The 15,491-nt window shown below is 59.8% G+C and overlaps 1 protein-coding gene across 2 annotated transcripts in view; it reads right to left on the minus strand.

Annotated features, from left to right (window-relative positions):
- Nucleotides 1–15,491, minus strand: part of SS18L1 (SS18L1 subunit of BAF chromatin remodeling complex) — a 28,066-nt gene that overhangs the window by 11,936 nt on the left and 639 nt on the right. For both annotated transcript variants that reach the window (XM_069496665.1, XM_069496664.1), the window contains exons 2-6: nt 4,290–4,366; nt 3,535–3,619; nt 2,094–2,238; nt 1,380–1,577; nt 78–242 (exon numbers count right to left, since the gene is read on the minus strand). In XM_069496665.1, the coding sequence (XP_069352766.1) occupies nt 78–242; nt 1,380–1,577; nt 2,094–2,238; nt 3,535–3,619; nt 4,290–4,366 (670 nt within the window). The remainder of the gene's footprint in view (nt 1–77; nt 243–1,379; nt 1,578–2,093; nt 2,239–3,534; nt 3,620–4,289; nt 4,367–15,491) is intronic.

The raw sequence follows: 15,491 nt of genomic DNA on the forward strand, positions 1-15,491 counted from the left end.
CCACACGCAACATGGAGAAACACGCAAGGGCAGGGCCTCACACGGCGGAGCCCTGCCCTGGTGCCCGCGGGCGTTACCTTGCTGGGAGGGCCGGTAGGGCGCCATGGGCCGCTGCCCCATCATGCTGCTCCCCTGGCCGCCCTGGCCCATCATGGCGATGGACGTCTGGCCCGGGTAGTGCTGGCTCCCGCCCTGCGCCGAGTTGTAGTGGGGCGTGGCGGCCTGCTGGTGCATCATGGACACTGTGCGACAGGACAGAGGCCCCGTCACCCGGGGACGCTCCGGGAAGCAGGTCCTCACCCCCCTCCAAACTCCGAATACCTCCTTCTCTTGGGCTGTTCTTTTGTTATTTTCCTGTGGTTCCCCCACAAGAATGTCACCCTCTACTCCAAGTCTCACTTCCTACAAAGCGACCTGCCCTGACGCCCTAGTGCATGGTCAGACTCCAGCCACCTGCACCAGCTGTTGTTAAGTGCACCGACCCTCGGCAACAACAGAAAGAACCCCGGGCAGCAAGACCCAGGCCCCCACGGCGCCTCTCTGGGCTGCGCCTCAGACACACGAACCCCACAACACCCCCAGCTCCACCGCGACTGAGTCCTGTCTCCCCGTCCCTGGAGGTGGCCTGTGACCATCTCCAAGACTCTGTGGCCCTGCTGCCGCCTCCCGGCCTGTCCGTGCACATCACGGGCTCGGAACCCCCCGGGGAGCCCCGTCCAACAGAAGCACCACCCGAGCCTACAGTTTAGAGTTTCTGGTGACCACGTTGGAAAAGTAAAAAGAAACAGGTGAAATCAATTTTAGTCATACATTTTATTTGAGTCATCAAATCCAAAATAAATTTTCAACATGCACCTATTATAAAATGGTAAGGAGATACGTCACATCCTTTTGTCCTAAGCCTCTGAAATCTGTGTCTTTATAACACTCGTCGCGGTTGCGACCTTCCCAAGCGCTCAACACCACGGCCGTGGCCGCCGGGTGGCCAGCCCAGCTCGAAGGGCTCCCCTGCCCTGGAGAACGTCCTGGGCCTCTGGCCTGGCGTGTGGCCCTTCATCCTCTCCCTCCTGCGCCTCCGGCCAGGCTGCTTCCCACACGGGAACGACCGTCCCTCTCTGCACCAGTGGTCACCCCCAGACCCTGCCCAAGCTGCCCCTCATCAGAGCCCCTCCTGAGGCCTCCGGGAGGAGCAGCCCCCTCAAGGCCAGGGTTGGAGCCGCTGTGTACCCACCGCCCTGTGCCCCTGGCTCTCAGGGGACGGCGGCCAGCACCCGCCAGATGGGCAGCCCCAGGGAACAGGCGTACAACCTGCACGTGTTCTGAAGGGTCTCAGAGACAGGCCCGTGCTCCCCGGGGCCGGGTGGAGGCATAGCGGGTACCTGGGTTGGATGGCATGTTGATGTTGGTCCGGGACACGTAGCTGCCGATGGCGCCTTGGCCCTGCATGGGGACGCTCTGCGAGGCAGGTCCCGAGTGGCTGTAGCCGGGCCCCGTGCCGTGCCCGCTGCCCGACATGCTCATGGAGGTGGTGGGCAGTGTGCTCTGTGCCGTCTGCTGCATGGACACGTGGTTCGGGCCTGCGGGAGGGATGGCCGAGGGGACATCAGGTGCTGCAGAGCAGGTCGCCACCTGACGGTAGACACCCCAAGTTTCCTCCCGGTGATTTTGGGGAGGGAGATTAACCCAGGGTCAATGACCCTATGAATAAATAAGCAATTCACAGGGAACCAAGCGCTGACAGAGCGGGCGGTGAACTGTATGCTTATCGCTACGTTGTTACCAACACTGTCTAATGCTCTGCGCAGTTCCCAACCCAAACCTGCAGGGTTTCGCTCTGATTAGAACAGCCCCGTGGAGCCCCACGTCCCGCATGCGCAGAGGCTGGGATTCGAGTGTCGGAAACAGGAGGGTAGAAGGGCTCTATCCTCTCTGCTCGTCAAGCCACGACGCCAGGCGTCTGGGTGACCTGCGGCCGGGACCAGGCAAAGGGCCCCCGCCCAGCCCTGAGGAGTGTGGGGTGGCCCGCTGTGGCAGCCGCTGCCCATGGCGGCCCTGGTGACCCTGCGACGGTGAACTCCTGCCTGCCCGCTCACCATTGCCGATCTGGCCCTGCATGAGGGAGGACGGCGGCAGGCCGGTGCCGATGGCGTCGCTCAGGCTGCCCTGGGAGTGCAGGCCCTGGCTGGAACCACTCTGCGTCAGCGCTCCGGGGCCCAGGGACATGTTCTGGGTGGGCGGCTGCGGGCACAAGACAGTTTCAGGGAGGATGGGCGACACACACAGAACCACCATGCGCCACTCCAGGGCTTAGGCGGCACACGAGATTTGCTGCTATGTTTCACGGCCACCTGGTAAACGTCTATGACCAACAGCTACGTCACAGTCAGCAGATGGTCTTGACCACCTGGCCCAAACGCTCAGGCCCAGATGGAGGTGACACGAGTGGTCTGTGTGAACCAAGTGTATCAACACACGTGTGGATGTTACATGCCGAGTCCCCCTCTCCTGGGACAACAGGACCCTGCCCAGGCTGCACCTGCCTGTCCCTCTCGGGCTCAGCTGGCCGGGCTCTGAGTACCACGTCTGCACCCCCGCCACGCCCCGGGGCCTTTGCACAGCTGGCTGACCCTGTTTCCTGTGCTCCCACTGTGTGCCCCTCCCCGCCCATCCTCCACCAATCTCAAGTGCACCCTGGATCGCAGGACACGGACGGGAAAGAGAGCCTATGGCGACTCCTCTGCCTCCCCTCCCGATCTAGACCCAGCCGCAGCTCCAAGGCCGACACACAGACGCTGTCTACACCTGAACGAGAAGAGGAAGTTTCCAGCAGGATCTGTGGGTAGCTCCCGGGAGAGGAACCCTGATTTGAAAGCCCAACTGAGGCTGGTTAACACTTTCACTTGCAAAATGCACCCTGCTATTTACAAGGCCACCGCTCTTCAGGGAGCTGCGGGCCATCGGGAGAGCGCCGCCCTGGTGACGGTCCTGCAACCTCGCTGCTGGCCACAGCAGGCCCTCCTGGGGGCCGGGCTGTCCCGCGCAGCAGGAAGGACAGCCTTCACAGTGATAACTGAATTTGGGACAAATGCATTTTTTAAAAATCAAAATATTTAAACTAACATTTGAAGTATTTACTAAGCTGGGTGGGCATTTTTTCTTTTAAGTTTCATTTTCCATCACAGCAGTGTCTAAGCGTGGTCTGTGATAGCTCAAATTGCTCAGAAGGGCCCCCACCCCAACCCTCCCCACTCTGCCCGGACAGCTCTGTCCACCCTCCCAGGTCTGGTTCTTCTGAGCTAAGCGCTAAAGAAGCCGAAGCCACAGTTCTGCCCTGTGCCCTGCGTGACAGGAAGGACCACGCCGCCATCTTCCAGCCCCCTGTGTCTGATGGCTCCAGTGGCATTTCTGGTTCCTCTGTAGGTCACGTTTGCTACTTGAGGTGACACGGTCAGAACCCTGATTCCCGGCCACGTCTGACTCCTCAGCAGGGAAGTGCAGGACCCCCGCCCCGCCCCGGCCATGCACGGTACTCACGGCAGGGAGCAGGGACTGCATGTTCTGGTTGGAGTCCGCGATGGTGGCCAGGTACACCAGGTTCCGGTGCAGGATCTGCTGGTACCTGCGGGTGAGGGGCGCACGTGAGGCAGGAAAACAGGGCTGCTGTGCCCGCAGGCCGATCCAAAGCAGAAGTACAGTGTGACCAAGACCGCCGAGTGTCCAGCCAGACCCACCAGGACACTGGTCCCAGACAACACCCAGGGACAGGCCTGGCTGCCTAGCTGGAAACAGAGGCAGGTGGCAGGACGCTGGGTCCAGGCGGGGCAGACCCAGCCCGAGTCCTGAGAGGCCCTGTCCTCGGACAAAAGCCCTGGGAAGCCCCACGGTGGTGGCCAAGCGGGAGGAGAGGCCACGAGGGGGAGGCCAGGGGACGCAGCCCTCCACTAGCGGAGCTGGGCAGCGGGCTAGCTCCATGGCACCGGTGACCTGGAGAAAGCCCTACTGCAGCCCTGGGGCACAGGAGGTCACACCTGGAAGAGCTTGCTGTCCCCAGTGAGTTCACTATTGGCCACGGAGCCGGAGCCGCCCGCAGCGGCCGGCCTGAGCCTCCCGGCACTCCCTCTCCCCCAGTCCCCACCCAACCCGCCCCCAGTCCTGGTGGCCCCCTTCCCACCTCTCTGGGGGAGGGCCGAGGAGGGAAGGGGGCCTCCCCTCTCAGGGGTACCCGGCCTCAGTGCTCCAACACAGACACCCGGCTCCGAGCCCAGGAAGCCGCCGGCGCGGGGACTCACTGGGTGCACTCGGCCGTCTTGCCCTTGCTCTGGTACTCCAGGATGCACTGGATCAGGTGGTGGTTCTCGTCCAGCATCTGCGGGGAGACGTGAGCAGGACCCCGCGCCACACAGCACAGGCAAGAATGGACAGCGCACAGCGACTTTTTACACCAGCTAGGAACACTTACCCGAAATGCTTGGGACCAGAAATGTGTCCTATTTCGGGTTTTTTTCGATTTTGGAATATGTGCATTACACTTACCCAATCCAAAAATCCGAAATGCTGCAATGAGCATTTCCTTTGAGTGCCATGTTGCACTCGAAAAGGTTTGGATTTTGGAACATTTTGGGTTTCTGGATTTTGGAACCCAACCTGTATATAAAACTGTCACCATCCTAGAGAACCTCAGCCACGGAGGACCGAGCCTTCACCACAGCCCCGTGCTAAGTACCTCGCCTGCGAGCCACAGTCTGTCTCCCAAAACCCTAGGGCAGCTTCCCAGGTGGTCCAGCCCCCTAGAGGAAAACACGGAGGTTCAGTCCCCCCACTCCCACCTGGCCCCCCAGCCCACAGGACCCTCTAGCCTTTCGCACCCTTAGCCACGGCCTAGCAAGAGCCAGGACCCTAGGGGTACCCCACACAAGGTCCCAGGTCCCCCACCTGGAGGGAATGACAGACCCTCAAATCACAACCACACAGGGTGGGCACAGGCAGCAGCCCCCACAGGGTCAGGCAGGGATGCCAGGGCATTCCCCAGGGGCAGCTCTCACCCCTGCAGAGCACGATGAAGTCTCCCATGGGGAGACTCCCAGGGGGCCACAGCCAACCTGGCCCAGGTGAGGGAAGAACAGGCCTGCGAGGGCCAGGACGGCATGGTGGGCGGGAAGCACTGCACACACTGGCCTGGGGGTGGAGGTGGGGCTGAGGGACTGAGTGCGACCCCGACCTGGGGCCAGCGACCCGCAGCCCTCCCCGTCAGTGGGTCCCCACCGGCCACGCCCTAAAACGAAACAAGACAGAACTCAGATCACCCTGCACGCAGCAGCACGGGAAAGGCCAGCAAGGCTGTCGGAACCCTTGGTCTGTTTTACATAAGATATATGGATGTGCCCAAGTGCAGGGTCATGACCTGAAGCCCAGATGTGAGACCATCTCCTTGGGCGACACAGGTGAACGGCCCAAGTGCCTGGCAGTCCCAGAGCTGGGACGAGGGCTCTCCATGTGGGCGCCAAGTGCTCCCAGAACTGTGGCAAAACACAGAGGCTCCCAGTGCTGGGCGGTGGGACTGCCAGGTGTGCCCTCCTCCAGATGGGGCCCTCACACAGCAGCATCAGCCCCCGCTCAGGCCCGTCTCTGGGCAGGGGACGAGCGAGCCTGGGCGTGTGCACAGCACTGATCTGGGCTCAGCCAGGCGGGTTTCTTTCCCGCATGCTCTGAGTGTCCAGGAGGTGCGGCACACTCCGTGGGCCGGAGCTGGGATGGCTGGGCCCTGCGGTTGGTACAAAGTGGGTGGGGCCGATGGCAGCCCCTGGAGGACACACAGGACGCCCAGGGGCAGGAGAGAGCCACAGAGAGCTGTGGGCAGGCAGGGTCCAGAGGAGCCGCCTCTTTTCAAGGAGGCCACTGGGGGCCAGCGTGGCCCAGGGAGACCAGTGGGAGGGGACCAAGAGCGGACAGCTGTGAGGGGCCCAGTGGGCCTGGGGCTTCAGCTGGCCCTGGGGTGGCCAGGCGGGCATGGTGGCCGTTCTCCACCCGGCCCTGCAACCAGCCCCCGCTGCCTGGAGGGAGGGGCAGGACCGAGCCCACCACACCTGCTGCCTTCTGGGGAAGGCCTGCACTCAGACCCCCTCCCAGGGAAGAAGTGGTGTCATCTGTCTCAGTTCCGGGAGGTCTGTGGCAGGTGGGAGCTCTGCAGGCCCCCAAGCAGGTGGAGCCCTGACAGCAAGGCCGCTGCGCCCACCCTTCCCTCCACCCTGCACACAGGCCCCTTGAACTGCTGTTTGACCTTGGGGCACAAACCCAACCACAGGTGGGGTGTCCAAGGCACAGAGAGCCCAGCCATGCCCCAGCCGAGCGACAGCCCTCAACTCAGCTTCCTCCTCCACCCATCTCCACACCGTCGGGGTTGGCTTCTTTTGCTCTACTTTTTAAAAATTACAATCTCCTCCTCGCTACGGGCTTCCTCCCCACTGGGGACAAGTTGCCCGAGCTCAGCCACGTCCTAAGATGGGGAGCCACCAGGGGGCGCTGCCGGCCCGGAGCTGCCTGCGGAGCTCACCTGTGGGCAGGTAGGAAAGGGCGTGACCGGCAGCAGGGAAACGCCAGAGGCTTCTTCCTTTCCCGTGAGGCCTCCCCGATTCCCCTTCTCAACATGCTCTGAGGGTCCCCACGGGAAAATTAAGAAAGTGCAGCAGGATGTTAAGCAGCCGTTACAAGGTTTCAGTTTTTATAAGCAGGAGGAAATACCGTACTGTTACCATGTTTCTCTCAAAAGAAGGGCACAGAGCCTACTTAAGTTAAAAACGTTCACAGAAAGGGCAGGGCACGCGGAAGGTGGCAACTGGACACGGGCCTGACGCCCCAAACCCTGCAGTAGGGGACGAAAACGGTCCAGGTTCCTAAGGACAAGGACGGGGCAGGAGATGCGGCAGCAAAGGGACCCATGGTGACAGGATCAGCCGACCCCAGCGTGCCGGATCTGAGCCACACCACAAAGCCCCACAGGGCTCCGGGATGTTGAGATTTGGGGACCTTCCAGGGTCACTGGGCCCTGCTGGCAGGAGCCAGGCCAGGTGATTCGGGGTCTCCAGGGAGCGTGACCAGCCTGGGAGGACAAGATGCTCAGATGCTGCAGATGGACAGCACCTCACAGCGAGGCCTGGCCGGAGCACAGCACGCATGACCTCTGACCCCTGGCCCTCAGCCCCGGGCCACAACCTGCACAGAGGCCAAAACAAAGATTGTGCAAGAAGAAAAGTTTTTTAAAAATCCAAAAAAACTATCATTAGTATCTTCAGAGAAATAAAAAGAAGTTATTGTATCCCTGAAAAAGAAAAGGGTGTTATTTAAAAACAACAGAGGGAGCAAAAAAAAAAAAAAAAAAAAAAGCTTTGGAAATTAAAAAAACATTGCCCAAAGTGAAAAGCTCAACAGAAGGGTTGGAATATAAAGTTGAGGAAAATTCCTAGAAAGCAGAACAAAAAGACCAGAGACAGAAAATAGAAGAGACGATGAAACAGGAAGCGCCGTCCAAGTGGGCGGGCGAGCAGCTCCTGCGGGACTTCCAGAGAGAGCACGGGGAGGAAAGGACCAAGGACCAAGGACCAAGGATGGGAGCTGGAGGACGCATCTCCCGGTGGGAAGGCGCCCGGGGACCAGCTTGCCCAAAACACGGGAGACAAAGCAAGATCCTAAAAACGGCAGGAGAGGAGAGCCGGGTTTCACAGGAAAGGTGGCGAGTCCCAAAGGCGCGGAGCGTCTCCGCGTGGGACCGGAGGCTGCGGGGCAGCAGTGAAGACCTGACCCCGAGGGAGACTTCTGCGCCCAAGTTCTGGTCAGCCGAACCGCCCGCCAGGTGTGGTGGCAGAATGGCTGCAAGCTGTCACCCTCAGCGTGGGAAGCCCTGCCTGCGCCCAGATCGAGGGGCGCTCAGTAACTGGCTGGTATCTGTCAAAAACGTCAGTGTGAAAGATAAGAAAGATGGGCGAAGGGTTCCCGACTCAGGACTTACCAACGCCCTTAGCGGTGTCCCATAAAGGACGTTCCTGGGACAACTGGGGAGGCCGGAACGAGGTCTGCAGACCGGACGGCAGGCCCGCCACGACTGCGGCTGTCACGTCCTTGTTACAGGGAGTTGTGTTTGAGGGTTTGGGAGCAAAGGGGCACCAGGTGTACGACTCGCTCTCAAATGGTTCAGGTAAAAATACTACAGTATGGAGGGCAGGAGGGCAGGAGGGCAGGGAGGAGGAGCAAGTGGGGCAACACTTGGGGAGCGGGGTGAACGCAGTGTGAGACTTCTCCTCAGAGGGGCACGTCCCACACACCTGTTCTCAGGAAGCTACGGAAGGACGCGCTCCCCCGAAACAAGGGCGCAAACCCCCACAGGAGAAGCCCTGAGACCAAGGGAACCCAGGCCAATGGTGGAAGGAGACCCAGGGAAGCCCAAGGACAGTGGCCCGGGACAATGAACCCTCAAGAATGCCCAAGCTGAGGAGGAGATAAACTAGTGACAAGTGATGAAAAAGAAAAAAAATGACCAACTCCAGAGAAAACAAAAAGAAGAGCAGGAAAAGTGGCCATTCGATCCAGCGTGGCTCGCCGTGAGCACGGTTCAAACCATCTCAACGACATCCACACCAGCGGCAGGCCCAATCCCAGTCTTGAGAAAGCTCTGCGGGGTGCCGAGTGCCACAGGGGAGGGCTCCACCGTCAGCACGTGAGCCGGCAGCCCGAGCCCGGTCCGGGAGCTGGGCCGTGACAAGGGTGCGAGGGCGCGGCCGGGGAGTGGGCGAGGAGGGGAAGCCCACTCGGCCGTTGGACGCGAGCCCACGGTGCTGTCCCACGCGATGAGCACGCCTGGCTTGATGAGCAGAAAATGTTCAACAAAGGACCCGTGACAGGAGGGAAATGCACCAAAGGGCAGCCACGGCGCTCTCCAGGGCGCGCCTTAGGGATGTCGGTCGCCATCTTCCTGTGCTTATGTTTATGAAAACTTCTAAGACAAGCATGTGTTCATGTTATCATTTAAAAAGGGATTTCAAAGGGGCCTGGAGTCTGGGATTGCCCAAGCTGGTGACAGTCTGGGGGCCCACCTGACTTTTTAAAAAAATGTTTGTAGAGAGGAGGTCTCGGTATGTTTCTCAGGCTGGTCTCGAACTCCAGGCCTCAAGCAATCCTCCCACCTCGGCCTCCCAAGTGCTGGATGACAGGCATGAGCCACCGCACCCAGCTCTGTCTCACTTTTCTACCTGGTGTGTGACTATGAAGCAAAGGCAAAAAAAATGAAGCAACGATTCATGCTACCCGAAGGGTTAAAGATCTGCTTCTGCAGGTATTTACTGCTGTCTTCCCCGGACACAGCGTCCCCAAGCTTCCCCAGGGCAGCTCTGTGCTTTCCGCACCAGAAGACCCACCCCGCCCCCACACCCTGGGAGGCTGCCTGTGCTGATGTCACTGACAAGGCCGTGCATGGGGGGCTGAGGCCTCCTGAGGGGAAGATGCTGGGGACGGAGAGGGGAAGGTGGCGACACCATCTGGAGGAGCCAGGGGAGCCACAGACACCCCCAGGTACCACAGTGGAGACACGATTTCTTAGTTCTTATGATCCTGGGCTGGCCGGCAAGGGCGTCTGCTGGTGTTGGCTGGGCCCAGCTGGCCGCCTGGACCTCCCTTCCATGTGGTGGTCCCAGCAGTCTCGGGTCCCAGGAGGGCAGCCCCAACGAGCAGGTGCTGCTCGTGTCTGCTGACGTCCCGGTGGCCAAAGCAAGTCACAAGGCTGAGCCCTGCATCCACCCACAGGGAGCGGAGCCAGGGGCCATGGGAGCCGGGAGGGTCATTCCTGACACCGCTCTGTGGCAACCCACCTTGCAGGCGCTCAGGAGACTGGCGAGGGACGCAGGGGGCTCGGATGGAGGGCACAGGGCGCTGCCTGGCAGTGAGGGCAGAACCAGCACCCTGCGGCCCGACGAGGGGTCCGAGAGGCTACACAGACAGCGCGGGAGGGCTGGGGCCGTCAGGCAGACACATACGTGTGGGTGGCTGAAAGGGGTGCCTGGGGCCCTGGACGTGGGGCCCAGGGGAGGCCTGGGAGCTCCGAGGCTCTCCGCCGAGGGGGGCTCACGTCCCCCCACACTGGGCAGGAAGACCCTCCACAGCGTCCTTGTGGTTGTTCTCTCTAAAGAACAAAGATGGGCTGCTTTTTGTTTAAATGGAAAAAGAGTTCCTCCGGTGCGCTGCGAAGTTCAGGCAGTCCCCAGTCAAGAGTGAGCCTGTGCCCCCACCCTGTCCCTGCCCCCACGGCTCCTCCCACCCGCGGCCCCCACCATCAACCAGCCTCCGGCCCTTCCAGGAGCATCTTCGCCGAGTGTGTGCACTGCCCTCCCCCTCTGTTCCCACACGGAGACACTGTGTTCCCGGGGCCTGTCTCGTCCCTCTCCTCTCCGGTATCTCGCAGACCGGCCTGTAACAGCACATAAAGACCCGCTTCATTGTTTCCCACGCTCCACGGAGTCCCACGACAGGGACAAAAGTGCTATTCAGTTGGTCTTCTCCGAGGGACAGTAAATCGCTCCCAGTCTCGGTGCTGCAGGCATGCACCCTGCCACACCCGGTGTGGACACCAATGCAGGATCCACTCCTGGGAGTCGTCCAGGGTGCGAGAGGCACGAGCCCTGGCGAGCTGGATGGCCGGAAAGTGTCACCAGGTGGCCTCCTGCCACTCCTGCTCTCGGGCGGCAGCGCCAGCCAGTCAGCCCTCTTCCCCACCGAGCCCCGCCAAGCTTCTCCCCCCACCCACGGGCAGCCGCCCCCAGTGGAGAACGCACACGAGGTGGGCAAGTCGGCGCTCCCCTCCTGGGGGTCGTCCACAGGGCCCCTCTGAACACCCGCCCACCGGCAGAATACGCCAATCAGCTGTGTGGGTTTCAAAACAGCCCCGGACCTGCACGTGCGCAGCATCCCTGCCCCGTGGCCCTACCACTGTGTGTTTGACACACGTGGCCAATTTTCAATGACTCTGAGAGCAACAGCAAATGTATTTCCACCTTCCTTAGACAACACAGGAGTCGCTCTCTGTCCTACGGTGCTCTGGGTGCTCGTAAATGCCGGTTACACAGCACAACAAAACCATCTCGCTTCTGCAAGAATGTGGATGCTGAAGATGGGTGCACTCACTGTGTGGAAAACACACGCTGTGTGGAGACATCTCGCCCACGTACAGAAGCGCCCTGTCCTCGTCTGTGCCCCTGGACTTGCCACAGTGCCCCGCAGTGTGGAACGCAGCCCTCACCTCCCTGTCCAAATGCCTGTTCCCTGCTGGTCAAGTGCCTGATCAGAGGCTGAAGACAGTCGATTACAACCGCGTGCCAGGTTGCCATCTTGGCCACAAATACAGCCTATGGGGAGGCCGCGCCCCTGCCCTCATGCACGAGCAAGGAAACCGAGGCACAGGAAAACTAAGCATGAATTGCCAGCCATGGAAAAGCCCAGGAAGTCTGCCCCACCCCACTCTGCCACCCGCACCCCCATTTCCAACTTGGAAAGATACATGAACGGGCCACCTCCACTCCCCACTCTGCACAGGGACTGCATGGTGGCCCAGGAGAACCAGACCAGCATCACAGAAGCGCCTTCTCTACCACACGGACGGCACCTGCTCCCAACCCCTCCTGCACGCACACGGCAGGGCAAGCAGCGGAGGTGCACGCCACTGCCCGGGCAGAGCAGGCTGCTCCACCTGCTCCCCGGCCCCACACGACTCACAGGACACCGGCGCCTGCCCGCTAACTGCTAGGCACCCAGGGCCCGTGGTGGCGATCTCTGTCCTGTATTCCTGCATCCGCTGGGAGTGGGCGTGGCATCTCCATCACCTTCAGCCCAAGGAGTCCAGGGAAGCTGCCCTCTGACTCCAAGCACGGGGCAGGTGCCCAGGCCCTGTCCCACTGGCCCAGCCAACAGCCCAGGAGGCAGAGGGCCAGAGACATGAGGAGATCACCAAGGGGACCGCCAAGTGAGCACCACCTTCGCCGGACTCCACACACAGCTTCTGGATGGAAGACATCGACCGCTGGAGACCACCAGCCTTGTAGAGGAGAGGGGTGAAGGGAGGTGGGTGGGCACTGCATCGCATCTTTGCCCTCCTGCCTGAGGGGCTCCCAGGGCCTGGATAGCAGGCTGGGAGAACACCTCTGGGCACTCCCAGCAGGCAGGCTCACTGCCCGGCTTCACTAGACAGAGGGGACAGAAGTCTGGCTGTGGCTGTTCCCTCCCGATGGCTCCCTTCCCCTTCCCCCACCACGCCCTGCAGTGTTCAGTTGCCAGGGCCTTGCGGAGCAGCTCCCACAACTGACAGAAGACAGCAAAGACGGTCCCCCTGTGGCTCCGGCTCTGTGGGGTCCCTTCCCAGGGCTGGACCCAGGGACCAGAGCAAGGGGATAAAATGACAAGTCTCTCTGCTTTCCTGTGGGGGGTGGTCCGCTCACGGGAAGGAGGCACTTTCAGTAACAACTGCCTAAAAGCTATCAATTACCCACGTTATGGGAGGCTCGGAGTCCCCAAGCCATTTACGGTTGCGGGGACAGCTCTAATTTTATAACTGGCCGAGTTACCTTCTTAACTAAATTGGCCCATGATCTCTAAGACAGCAAGTTCTAGGTCTGAAAGTGCACAGGGCGCCCACTGCCTGCCCAGGCCCACATCCTCTCCTCTGTAGCCCACCCCTGCCCGAAGCACCCCTTTACCCAAGGCCACCCCGTACCCGTACTCCCTACCCCTGCTCCTGGGAGTGGAGGACACTGGGGCAGGGCTGATCTACTTTTGACCACTTCCTGTCTCTCGAACCCCGGGCACGGCAGCCACCCTTGCCCGTCCCGGGCCACCTCCTCTATCAGCTCGGTCCTGTTTCCCTCGTCGCCTCCCAACCTCCCCACTATAGGTGCCGGGGATACAGACACCCAGCAGATGGACAGACAACACTCCTGTCCTGCGGTCAAGGAAACTAGTAAGAAGCCAATACCGATAGTAATGAAAACACATTTACTGAGCAATTATTTTGTGCTAAGCAGCAAGATGGCAGCTGGACACCAGCTGAGGCCCAGCACCCAGGGTTCACCTCCAACGTGCCCAAGGTGGGCCACGCAGCCCCCGGCGACCACCAGAACCCCCCCACTACCAGTGGTATCAGGTGTACAGCACTGGACAGTGGGAACACCACAGCCCCCGGCCAGTGGAGCCCAGTGCAGGCTCGGTCCTCCAGCCAGCCAGGCACAGGGGCAACTCGAGCTTGTGGGACACAGCCCAGCCCTAGCCCAGGGTCCCTAGTGCAGTCATGTCCCCTGAGGTCCTCACTGCAGCGTGGCTCTTTGTCTTGCCCACACACCACTGCCTGGTCACCATGGCTAGGCCTCCCCAGAGCACACCCTACTTGCCCTTCCTCTTTGGGTGCCTCCGCCCACGCAGGCCATGCTCGGGGCCACCCATGACCCCCCAAGCTTCCTGAGCCCCCTTACCTCTAGTTCATGGTTCTCCCTCTCTGGGCTACCCTGCACCACACACCCGCTCTTGTATCCTAACCCCCCATCCCTGAAGGTGACCTTATTCGCAAACAGGCTATTTGCAAACGTAATCCAGTAAAGATGAGGTCCCACTGGACAGAGGACAGCGCATGAAGAAGAAAGCAGACACTGGAGCAACACACCCACAGGCCACGGGACACCGGGGGCTGCCGGCAGCCACCAGAAGCTAAGAGGAAACACTGAGACAGACCTTCCCCCTTACAGCTTCAAGAAAGAACCAACCTACTGACACCTGGATTTTGGACTCCTGGCCTCCAGAACTGGGGGAGAATAAACGTCTGTCGTTTTAAGCCACCTGGGTTGTAGTCACTTGTTGGGGCAGTCACAGGACACTAACATATCTGCTTGCCCCAAACACTTGTGGGCAGCACCAGTGTCACAGATGTTCCAGTACCTACTAAGCATGAACTATGCCTGCGCATCGTGCCAGGCTGGGGATCAGCAAAGAACAAGTCAGCCACATGCTAACTCGGGAGCCCAAGCAATGTGGCAAAGTTCTACGCTGGCCATATGACTGTGATAGAAGCATGAGGGAGGGAACATTTGAGTGGAGCTTTGAAGGTTGAGTAGGAGTTGATCTGGCAGAATCCTATCCACAGATATGCTCTAAGGACAAGCTGTATACTTCCTCCCTCTTCACTACCAAGCAAGAATCTGAGGAGCCCCTGGTTTTTCTCAATGTTCAGCACAAGCCTATTAGCACACGCTATGTTTTAAGCACAGAACATGAACCCCTCACACTCTTCTCAGACCCCCAGTAACAGATCCCTGGCTGCATATATTCACTGTCAAAACGCCAAGGCCAGTACATGAACTGCCTGTCCCACCAGGTCAAGTCAGCTGGCAGCCCAAACTGAAGACCCATTCTCAGTGCTGGGGGCTACTTTCCGCCCCGGGAGGCACAGCCCACAGGTGGGTCTCCTTTCTGATCTGATATTTGGGGCAGCACTCCAACCCACATTTTTGCCTGGAGAATTTGGGGAGCATTAATGGGGAGGGGGTGCTAAGTGCAAATAACTGGATGAAGGTGGAAGCCAGAGGCCGCATCAGGAACCGTGACTGTTAAGCTCCAAAAACTAGGGTGCCAGGAGACACTCCGGATTGCCACTGTGTGCCGCTGAGCCTAGCGTGTGACCTCCCGCCTAGCCAATGTTCCCAGATCAAGGGCAGAAATGGAGCAAGGCCTGGTCTGACTGTCCGGGTTAGACTCCTGGCACCAGGGCCTGCCAGCAAGGCATGTAGTCTCCCTATGCCTCAGTTTCCTTAGCTATAAAATGGGATGATGACAATGTTCATGAAGAACTAAAGGAGTTGGGATTTATAAAGCCCATAGAACAGTGCCTGGAATACAGTAAGCACAACATAAGTGTTTGCTAGGTAAATAAAAACGCCACACTTTTAAATCTGTATTTCTGTTGTTTCTCAAATAATCTCCTTCCTATACAGGGTTAGCGGGGCCCATTTGCTAAAACCATTAAATTTCTAAAGCTAACGACAGCAAGAGCAATCTCAAAATAGGGGACAGACTCAGGACAACCGCCACACAGACGGGCACCATCCAGGCATAAGGGCCTGGGTCACCGAGGCGAATCCCCTCAGGGACGTGAGAGGCTCCAGGGAACCGAGAATACTGCGGTCGATCCAGGGATCCCGCCAGGGTGAAGACAAAGTCAGTTTCGAGAAGAATCCACGTAGCTACCAAAGCCGTCGAGAAAACTCACACGGGAATGGCTACAGCGATTTTCTCCTGAATTTGCCTTCTAAAGAAAAACAGTACAAAACGAAAAGTCTCCATTTCCAAACTTGTCTTTGGTTAAGGTAACGTTGTCTGTGGAAAGCCTCAAGGCCGCGCTCGCAGCCGGGACGCCCGAGCGTGCGGCCTCGGGCAGGCGGCGGCCGGGGCACCGCACGGCAACGGCGCGCCGATCG

This window comes from Eulemur rufifrons, chromosome 20 (assembly GCF_041146395.1).
Source record: "Eulemur rufifrons isolate Redbay chromosome 20, OSU_ERuf_1, whole genome shotgun sequence".
NCBI classification, from domain to species: Eukaryota; Metazoa; Chordata; class Mammalia; order Primates; family Lemuridae; genus Eulemur; species Eulemur rufifrons.